Below are 11,129 nucleotides of genomic sequence, written 5' to 3'. Positions count from 1 at the left end.
ACTTGTACCAATGAAGGGTTTAGTTTGTTAACTTTGTTATGATTATTGCAACTAACTTAAATAAACAAACTATTATCTTCAAGCATGAAAAATGAAGTGCATTGGTTACTGCTAGCTAGTACTAATCTGTTGTTGTTCTGGATGAACATCACTTGCCCTCTTCAACCAAGCCGCATTTCATTAGGGATTTAATCACTTGTATATTCATTTAACTAATATTAACTGCTAGTGTTAATTAACTACACTGAGAATCACCAATCACCAAATAAATTTCGGATCATTCAGTTTTTGTTATGTAGTGACCTAACATGACAATGGGATTTCAACTAACGATGTCCCGGAAATACGAAGAAATAAACTGGTTTGAATATGGTTTAAGAGAAAGTAAAATGAGACAATTAACTGTGTAACTTGAATTTAGAAAAATTTTCACATATACCTAAATCATTATAAATTTAAGATATAAATACGTGAGATTCATATATTTAATAAATGAATTTTACTATTCATTTTGTGTTTTAAACTCATAATAAATTATGTTTAGATAAAAAAAAATCATAGAATTTACACTAAATATATGATATTTATAGAGTTAGTTATATGCAATTGATGAATCTATAAATAGCCATGAATATTTTTCATGAAATGGTTAAAGTAATTATTAACTTTAATTTAGTAACATTAAAATTATTTATAGAACTATAATAAAATTTACTGATTCTTCATCTGGGTCCAGGGAGATGTAGTAATATGCAATGACACACCCATTGTCTGTATGCAGAAGGTAAGTTGGTGGAAAATAATTGAGTTAGAAATGAGTGCTTGCTGTGGTCTTCAGTGTCCATCCCAAATGCCTCTCTGCCTTTAATAATATTTAATGTCTTTAAGGGAAAGCAAGAAAAAAGCTGCCTGCCTAAATGTTAGAATGCAAAAGCTTTCTAAGGCTCCCCCTCCCCCTCTTTCCCTTTCTTTCCATCCCCACCCTAAACCCCAAATAAATATCATAACTTTCAGCTCCTCCCATTAAATTACTTTTCTTTTTCGTTTTTGGTTTTCAGAAAAATAACTTTTTAGTTGGTGATATTTTAGTTAATTTTAAATTAAAAAATTAACATTTCTTACAATTAAAGGATTGAACTTATGTAATCATAAGATTAGTTAATTAGTTGCAACTAATGAAATAAAAAAGAACTAATTTTTCCTGGTTTAGAAATCTATTTTCTGAAGTTAGTTAAATGGAAATGTAAAGATGAGACATTAAGGGCTTATCTTGTAAATAAAAATATTTTTTTAAATATACTAATTAAAAAAATTAAAAATTAATTTAAAAATTTATACAATTTTTTAAAATATTTTTTATATTTAAAATAATATTTTTATTGGCCTATAACCTATTGAATGAAAGATCAAATATTTCTGTTAATTGACAATTATAAGCTATAATTTTGAATAAAAATATTTGACATTTTTTTTATTCAATTAGCCTTTTTTTTTTAAAAAGCACTTTTTTGCCTCTAAACGGAAACACCAAACAGGGATTAAGGATTAAGCCGGTAGCCGAGCCGTCACTCTCACAGGGGCTGCACAGAATAGTATCATGTGTTTTATAGAAGACTGGGTTGCCTATTGGTGGTCCACCATTGCTGGTTAGCAAAAGAATTTATTGTTTCCTCTACAACCAAAACACGGTTACCAAACAACTCTCCAAGATTCCATAGTTTGGAGATAAACCCAATTTGCAAACTCACTTCTAATTGCAAATAATGACAGATTTCATACTTGATTGTCCTATTATTATCCCTAATTGTTATTATAATCATAGCCATTATGTTAAAGGGTATCCTATATTCCAAATATCTCTTCTTTTTTGAGCTTTTGTTCACCTTAGCTGTTGTCTTTTCTTCCCCACCATAACAAAAGCACCCATCAAAGCATCAATGGTTGTGTGGAAATATTGAATGTAGAAAAAAGAAAAGCATATAGGACAGTGAAGAGGGTAGCAATTGTCTCATATGGGCCTGGCTCCAACAAGTCACCATTTCAGTTGGTAAATGAGTGGACCCAACTCGTTTTTATTTAGTGGGGACCTAACTTAACTTCATTAATCACTTCAGGCCCAACCACTCCAGTGGCATGCTAAGCCTTTCTATTTTTTGCATGTTTTTGTGTCTCTTTGGCATTCTTTCCCCCTGCAACCCTGTCCCTAATCCTTTTGTCAACAGTAAAATTTTGGGGTCTCAGTCAGAACACCAGCCCCCCATTATTAATCCAACCACACAATCACAATGGAAACTGGGCTCATTTTTTCGCTTGAGAAATTCTTGACCTAATACACTACAGATGGAATTAGTTTCAATTGGAATTGGGATTTTATAATCTTAAAATAATTTCAGTATCATTGAATTAAAATTTATTAATTAATTATTAATTTATATTAAAGTAAGAAAATTAAAAATGAAGGTAACAAAAGGGCAGAGGGAGGAATTGTTTAATTATAGGCAAAATTCATATTTGATATAATAATGGAACCATCCATCATTGCCACCATAATAGCATTTTGACAAGAAGTGCTTGAGTCAAAAACAAGCTACAAATTTATATCTTTAATTATCCTCATTCCTCATCCTCTTTAATCTTTTCAACTTCCAGAAAATTAAAAAAAAAAATTAATAAATTTAAAACAAAATTGTGTTAAAATTATTTTTAATTAAAATTATAAAAAACTATCGTTGACATATAAAGCTTATTGCTATTTGCTTTTTGTAATCTTATGTCATGTAATTTTATTTAATAATTTAATTAATATTTTAATAAATAATAAAAAAATTCTCTCAATTGTCATTTACAACTTTGCCCGTGACATTGATCTCTGTTTCGTGCATGCGTCTCCATCCGATTCTCGTTTCTCGGGGAGACCCATAAATCTCTCTCTTTCTCTCTCTCCCTCTCATATTTTCTACGAAAAAGTAAGCCTAGCCAATCCCGTGCATCTTCTCTCTCCGCTCTCCAGGATTGTGACTTTGATGATGGTTGAACGCGGAAGAGCAGAGGAGAAAATGGAGACAGGAAAAGCTTTTCTTCAATGCAAAGTTCTTTCTCTCTCTTTGCAAATGGGCCCATCATCAATCACAATCCTAAGACCCAACTGTCACGTATTCTACTCCTGCCACTACTCTCTCTTTCTCCTCTCCTTGCCAGCATAAACTTTGAGCCTTCAACTTTCACTTTCACACTTGCCACAACTTCTATTCATCCTCCACTTTTCTCAAGTCTTTAATGCCTGCCTATACGAGAATAATTTCGCCTAAAAAATAATGGGTCGGTGCAAGATAAGCACTTTAGTCTTCTATTCCTCCTCTCCTTTTCTGCTTGTCAAAAGATACCCACTTATACCCACCCCATCCTCAAAATGACATGAGTCCTGTTTTTACCTTGTCATATACTAGAAAACTCATTGAAATTCGTCTGGTTTTTTGTTTTTTTTTTTTTGCTGGATTTATTTATTTTTAAAATTTTTTGGGGATTTTTTTTTCTCTGAGTTGGGGACAATTCGGTCCCTGTTTCGGCATCTCTACTGTTATTGTCGCTTTTTTTTTGCCTTGTAATTTTGTGATTTTTCTTCCTTTTGGCTTGAAGCATTTCTCTCAGAATTTGGTGAATATTGATTTGGGTGTTGAGGAAAAAGCTGGCATACTGGTGCTGACTGCTAATTGATGAAAATTAAGGTTGTAATTAGGAGTTCCAGATATTAGCATCGAAAGCAAGCTTTCAGTTGATAAAGCCAGAAGCCGAATATAGTCATTGCTTTGAATATTGGTCTTATGGTGTAACCGAAGGCAAGCTTTTACACCAAGATTCTGATTATTGATTAATTTTGCTGATCCGTGAAATTCAGAAGCTGATTTCCTCTGCCGTGACCCACTCGTGATTTTGAACTATAACAGTTATTTTCGTTAAAGGGAAGATCAAAGTATCTAAAGCTTGAGGCAGTGAGGAACTTCAGGCGCTGTTTAAGGCTTGTGGAGGAAATAAGAAGCTTTTCAATAACTTGCAATCCACAAAAAGCTTAGGCTATATCTTGAGCTTGACGCGTCTGAGGAAGCTTCACTTGTTGAAATTGGAATTTTTTTCACTTTCCTTTGGTCTGGTATACCTGGCCGCATTGTTGTCCTTCTTGGCCTCATCGAGACTGAGGTATTTATTTTGGCCATCCCATTTCTTTATCGTCAAAATCTATGTGTCAGTTTATACTATCTTTTCTTTCCTACCTCCAGTTGTTTTTTTTTTTTTTTTGAAATTCTTAACTTATTTGATGGTTCACTTGTTCTTGAATCTGAGTGTGTTGGATAGTCATGAAAATAAAAGAATATGAAATATTGCTGGATAAAAGTTTTGCTTCTGGGAAGAGGTAGCAAAGACTTTGCTTCTTTAAATTACTGTTGGCACTCTGGAGCCACTGGTGTCAGATCTTCCTTTGAAAGGCAGTAGTGATTTGGGTTAGATCACCCTCAATTGAATGTTCTCAGTGTGCTTGTGAGCATGCAGACTGTATAGCAGAGGCTTGTTGAGTGCCATTAGAATGTCTGATTTTATTTCATTCTTGTTGTTAATCGCAGAATTACTTCTAAGCATTCTTGTGTGAAGAACGAGATTTCAGCTGAATGCTAGAGAGTCCAAATTAGAATATCTTGACTTCTCCCCACATGATTCTCCCTGTCTTTTTAGATGTTTCTGCTTTTTTTTTTTTTTTGAAAGAAAGATGTTTCTGCCTGGTTAAACTTGTTTTTGTGTGTTTAATCTTCTGGATTTATGATCTTCAGTGGAGAGCTGTGACTAGAAAAATCACGCTTCTTTATTATCAAGGAGTGGTGAAAGCTAGATAATTTAGTGTTTAGAAACATTTAACTGGCTTTTATATCGGTTTATAAATCTCCTATTTTGAAATCTGATGCTGATATCTCAGAGGCCATTAAATGTGTAATCGGAGGACCACTAATTTGTATTACCACGTGGATTGGATGTAGGCGGGTTGAGGGAGCCAGTTTTATTATATGTTCTTATTAGATGTGTAATTTCCCTTTGTGCTGCAAGCAATCATGCCATGATTCACTTTCTTTCTGTTTATTTTCTTTTCAGACCTTTATTGATAGGAAAAACTTTTTGTATCTCTTAGTCCATATGTGTGGAGTTTTGAATTAGAAGCATATGTGATTATTATCCTTTCAACAGCTGTTTCTTTACCCTTTTATCCTCATTGTTTATCAGATTTAAAGTGAACACACTAGTGAAAATATTTGTATGAACAAAGCATATTAAAGAATCAAACATTCACCATGGCAAAGAAATCTCAGAGACGCCCCATCCGACATGAAAGGGACCAATCGGGCTGTATGTGGGGTTTAATTAGTATGTTTGACTTCCGCCACGGTCGATCAACTAAGAGGCTGCTTTCAGATAGGAAACGTGGGCCCAGGCATATTGTTGGTAAGAACTCTTTTCTATATCCCGATGAATGTGAAAAGTTAATTGCACATGCCACACAGAGTGGGAGAATCGATTTGGGTGAAAATGGATGGTATATGCAACATGCAACACACTTTTTAGGATTTTTTTTATAGCCAAATTTACTTAGACTGAAGTGAATTTAGGAAGCTTTGATGACAAGTGTTTTCTAGTTAACATGTTAGTCTAAATGCTGAGCTTTTTTAACTGATACATTTTTTTTTTAACTACAGTCACTTTAAGTTCATTAAAATTGTAATGTTTTACATAATTCTTGAACTGTGTTGTTCTTCTGCAGCTGCTGGGAATGCTAAGAATAAGCCTTTCTTGTTAACCAATCTGGATCAAAATTCTCAGCGCATCATTGTAAGTTTGTCAACATATACGTCCAAAACTAAATGTCTCTTTCAAAATTTAATTGTGATAATATTTCTTAAAAATTACTGTAGAAGGGACCTATGATTGTGGTGAACTTAACCCATGGAATTGGTAGTCTGCTCTCTTTGTACATTACTTGGTATTTACGTCTTTGCAAATGTATCAGGGTGGTGAAGAGAGTGTAGCAGCAGTTGCTGCTAGTAAGCCAAGTGTGAAGAAACTCATGGAAGAAGAGATGTTCTGTGAGAAAGACTTAAAGAAGGAGATAAACAGTGTTGAAATGGAAACAAAACAGTCTACTTCAGAATCTGGAGGCAACAAAAGGAAAAACCGCAAAAGAACAAGTAGAAGTCGCTCAAGAAGCTGTGAGATATACATAGAAGATCTGGATGCTGCTGAGAACTTGGAACCTGAAAAGCCTTGCCTTCAGAATTCAGAAAAGCAATCTAATAATATTCTTGATATGGATGATTTGATGGAAGAGTTCTGTCGCCAGATTCATCACACTAGTTGCTTAACGCATGATCAGCATGATGAAGTTCACAGCCAACCAAACTGGAAGAATTCTGACTTTGAAGAAAAATTGAGTGAGGCAATCAAAATTTTTATAAGTCAGAGGCTCATCAATGGGAAACATGTTACAGGTGATGAGGAAATATTCCCTTCCAAAGAGCTCAAGGATGCACTCAGGATTCTAAGTTCTGATGAGGAATTATCTCTGAAACTCTTACAAGGTCCAAAGTCGGTAATGGTGAAATATGTTGAGAACTTGTGGAATGCTCACATAGGGAAAGATAACGTCTCCAAGCCACTTTCAGGATCAAACTTGTCAGGACAGGAGATTCATGGCTTAAAACAGTCTGATGAGGTTATCCATGGTAAACAGCGCAAGTTTTTCAGGAGGAAGGCCAAATCTCTAGAAAAGAACCAATCAAAGGAAATTAAACCTTCTCAAGCTTCAAATAGGATTGTCATTTTAAAGCCTGGACCTATAGGAGTGCAAAAACCAGAAACTGAAGGAAGAGTTGGTTCATCTCCAGAATCGCAAATTACCATAAGAAACAAGGGACCAAATGAAAGAGTTGGTTCCTACTTTTTTTTCACTGAAATTAAAAGAAGGTTAAAACAAGCCATGGGGAAAGAGCAACAAGAGATCGCTCCTGATGGCATTTCAAAGAGATTACCTAACAAACTTCAAGCTAGGGGAGATAGTGATAAAAGATATAAAGAGAATGTTGGAAGTTCTCCAAGTAAGGACCACTTCTTTATTGAAAAAATTGCCAGGCCTCCAACTGGTGTCAAAAAGGAAGAGAAGAATGACAAGTTGAAAGAATGTGAAACAGGTTTGAAGCATGAAGCTGCTACTTATCCCAAGGAAAGATTATCTAACATTTATGTCCAGGCCAAGAAGCATCTCTCTGAGATGCTTCCCACTGGGACTGGGGATGTGGATTTTTCAAGCAGACAGGTTCCAAGAACCCTAGGGAGGATTCTTTCTCTTCCTGAGTACAATTTCTCTCCCATTGGCAGTCCTGGAAGGGATTGGGGGCAAAGCCTTGTTACTGCACAGATGAGATTTTCTGCCAATGAAAATTTTCAGAAGCAAGAAAACAATGTTGACCATCTTGGTCGAATGACACTAAACTCAGAGACTGAGTTGTGTATTTCTTATGACAGTACTGATAATAAATCAAGAGCCTCTCCAAACCGAAATTCAAGCACAGCAAATGAACTCGCCCAGGATAATGAAGTGGAGAAAATCTTGTGTTCTGTTGGAGAGGGGATGACTTCAGAAGGTATTATCAGTTGTCTATTTATGGCAATATATGGATGGATAAATTATTGCCCATTTTTTTCCTCAATATTTGAGTCATAAATTATGCAGGTGATGTGGATATTGTAAAAGTAGCTGAAATTGTAGTACAAGAAGACGGCAATATCTTGGATACTCTTTCTGAACCAAGTGACTCTTCCAGGACTAGAGATGACCAAAATGGTGACATGTCTGAAGTTTGTGATGAAAAAAGACATTCTGTATGCTTGGAACATGTAAGTTTTGTTGTTGGTTTTTCTGTATCTGCTAGTTGTTTCTCCTGCATTTATAACATTTTAAGCCCAACAACCTTACTGTTCCTTGTCCAGGATTTACTTGAACAGAACCAAGCTTCATCTTCTGCAATAACATCCCCATCTACCTCTACAATCACCAAGAAGGATGACAATCTAGAAGGTATTGTAGAAGCATTAGAGCGGCCAAGTCCTGTATCTGTCCTTGAGCCACTTTTCATAGAGGAGGAAATCAGCCCAGCAAGAACCAGATTCCAACCTGGTAGGAAATCATACAAAAGTTCAGTTGCTTCAAATATTTGTTTGACTTAACATCAAATGATGTTAATATCAATTAATTCATTTATCTTCAGCTGAACTGCGAATTCAACCCCAAAGAATTCAGTTTGAAGAGCATGTCCCTTCAGCTGCTGATATAGGCACTCATTTGAAAGCTTATATAGCAGACAAGGAATCAATATTTGAATATGTGAAAGCAGTGCTGCAAGCCTCTGGAGAGAATTGGGATGAGTTCTATATCATGTCCAATTCTTCTGACCCACTTCTTGACCCATCAATATTTGATGAGGTATGGTCCTTTCCGAACCAGCTTTCTTATGACAGGAAACTTATCTTTGATTGTATTAATGAAGTTCTCATGGAGGTATATGGGCGCTATTTTGGTTGCCCCCTTGGGTTATCATTTGCAAAACCTACCATCCGACCTGCGCCAGACATGGAAAATGCTATTCGTGAGGTATGGGAAGGAGTGTATTGGTATCTCCTCCCATTGCCACTACCTCGTACATTAGAGCAGATAGTCAAGAAAGACATGGCTAAAACTGGGACATGGATGGACCTTCGATATGATAGTGAAACTATCATCATTGAGATCGGTGAAGCCATTTTTAAAGATCTGGTGGAAGAAACTACGTTAAGCTGTGTAAATGAATGTTCAGAAAGTGGAAATCCTTCAATTGCAGCTGAATCGAAGGATCAGGGTAGCATCGATTTGTAAATTACATTTTACTTGTGTTTGTTCTTACCAATAATTGAGCTCCATTGTTTCTGGGTGGGAGGAGGAGCAGTTTCATCTCAGCAGGCTTCATTTGTCCCTTCTGGGATGTCCTGGACACGGCTAGACAGAGGCTTTCTTTCTAACTTTGCCATTGAGATCATGTATATATCAAACAGTTCTAACATTGTCAAAGCACGATAGCTAGGCAGATATCCTCAAATGAAGTATTCATGCTTCGTGGGCAGGAATCAGGAGCCCAATCAGCAAGTACTTCTTGCTATCAAGCAAAGACTACTTGATTTCCATGGCAATTTTTTCAACCATGACCGGATAGGCACCTTACACTCAGTTGACAATAGAACTATTATCATTGTAGACTTGTAGATTATGGTGTGTTGATTGTGTCAGTTAAGGCAGTGTATGTTGTTAACCTTGTTATTTCTTGGTTCTTTTTGCCCTGATTTCATTCTTTCTTCTGTCAAGTTTTTGTTCCTTTTACCTCTCTCCTTTATTTATGAAGTTGGGGTTGCTGTGAATTTGTGACTATTTGGATGTATTATAGGGGGTAATTTTGCACGAGTGTTGTATGCAATTAACAAGCTATTGTTGCTATGTTCTGATTTATGAATAATTAATACAGGTAATATATGGAATACATGTGGTGTGCTTGCTCAGTTGCTTTCTCTTCTCTCCTTCCCTTTTTTATTATATTGTTGTAGTAGATTGCTTGTTAATTGCTCTTTTCATTTTTTTTTTCAATTGTTTAGGCCCAAAATATATCCTGAGCTACGCGTGTTAGATATAACACAGCATCTTCTTTAATCATTAAAGCCAAGTACATGTTTGATGGAGTACAATTTGAAGAATCCACATGGAGCCCATTAATCACGCATGATTCATTTGCAATCTTTTATTTTCTGATGTTAGTGTACTGACTGCATTCTTTTTATTTTCTAAACTCACCAACAGTCTCAGACTACAGAGAACAGGTAATGTTATCCCAATTAACAAAATGTGCTCAAAGTTAAAAACTTATGGAAAGTTTTTGTCAATGGCTGTTTCTTAGTGTCGGCCATTTTCTATTGGATGGGAAAGAAGTGAGTGGGATTGTGGCCTTGATGGCCTACGCTACTCCAATACAGGAGGACAAAGGTTAGAGAGAAAGCAAACAACTGAGTATCATTTCCTGTAGGACATGTTTCATATTGGCCATCACATCATAGAAAAACAATGTCGAAAGTCACCTATGAGAAACTATTCCAATACAGTTGTTAGAGATTTTGAGAGTCCACACGTCAAGAGAAGATCTTCCTTGATAAGCGGATGAACAAATTCAATTCAAAATCTTAAAATAATAAATTTTTCTCACTGATATATTTATAAAATCAAACGTTTATCTTCCTGTTAAAAATTTAAATTTTAATAAAGATATAACTCTAATTCCTTATAACATAATAAATTAAAATCATAACGATTTATTTCATTTAAATATTTGTATATTCTGAACAACTATTTTGATGCATTTCCAGCCTCATTCTTTCCCTTGCAACATTATTGTTGAGGCCCAAAATGAATGGAGCTTCTTCCTCTTCCAATCTCAATGCCTTGTCCTATCTGACAATTTCAGATCCAGTTTTCTCATTCCTGGACCATCTCTTAGCTAAGCAAATTGCTTGCAAAGCCTAAACAATCAATGCCCACCATACTCTTTGGGGTTTCTGTAAATGAGTCGCCCTTCTGCCATGCTATGGACCCATGCAAATTAATCATATGTATAAAAAGGCAAACAATGGATCCAAATACCATTATGCCAAAGGAGTTTGGGTACAGGAAATTGGCATCTTCTTTATCTCTATCTTTTATTTCACATCACCATCATTCATCCCACCTTTCTACGCTTGATGTTCTCATTAATTAAAAGTAATATATACATATATATATATATATATATATATATATATATATATATATATATATATATATATATATATTAGTTGTTTCTGAATTAAAATTTGAAAAATTGTGATGCTTACTTATGTTTAAAGATTAACAATTCTATAAAACATTTAAATTATATTTATTTAAAATATAATATATGTAAAACTTTTAAAAATTACTATAAGATATATATTTTATATTTAATTAATTATTTATATTAATGATTTTTTTAAAGCATATAGACAAA

The 11,129-nt window shown here is 34.8% G+C and overlaps 1 protein-coding gene across 1 annotated transcript; it reads left to right on the top strand.

Moving 5' to 3' along the window:
- Nucleotides 1-2,968: 2,968 nt before the first annotated feature.
- LOC110660082 (uncharacterized) lies at nucleotides 2,969-9,618 on the top strand. Its single transcript, XM_021818249.2, has 7 exons — nucleotides 2,969-4,194; nucleotides 5,266-5,484; nucleotides 5,801-5,868; nucleotides 6,047-7,676; nucleotides 7,766-7,929; nucleotides 8,023-8,209; nucleotides 8,301-9,618. Exons 2-7 carry the CDS (start codon nucleotides 5,334-5,336, stop codon nucleotides 8,942-8,944), a joined length of 2,844 nt encoding a protein of 947 aa, XP_021673941.2. The 5' UTR covers nucleotides 2,969-4,194; nucleotides 5,266-5,333; the 3' UTR covers nucleotides 8,945-9,618.
- Nucleotides 9,619-11,129: the final 1,511 nt, after the last annotated feature.

Source organism: Hevea brasiliensis, chromosome 9, assembly GCF_030052815.1.
Source record: "Hevea brasiliensis isolate MT/VB/25A 57/8 chromosome 9, ASM3005281v1, whole genome shotgun sequence".
NCBI lineage: Eukaryota > Viridiplantae > Streptophyta > Magnoliopsida > Malpighiales > Euphorbiaceae > Hevea > Hevea brasiliensis.
The sequence above is the reverse complement of the archived record's forward strand: the minus strand, read 5'-3'. Positions and strand labels throughout refer to the sequence as shown.

Bases quoted from the DNA above. Each gene is read 5' to 3' on its own strand.
- LOC110660082 (XM_021818249.2), top strand. From the start codon at position 5,334: ATGGCAAAGAAATCTCAGAGACGCCCCATCCGACATGAAAGGGACCAA. The intron at 5,485-5,800 runs GTAAGAACTCTT...GTTCTTCTGCAG, and splicing joins TGGGCCCAGGCATATTGTTG to CTGCTGGGAATGCTAAGAAT. The intron at 7,677-7,765 runs GTATTATCAGTT...TAAATTATGCAG, and splicing joins AGAGGGGATGACTTCAGAAG to GTGATGTGGATATTGTAAAA.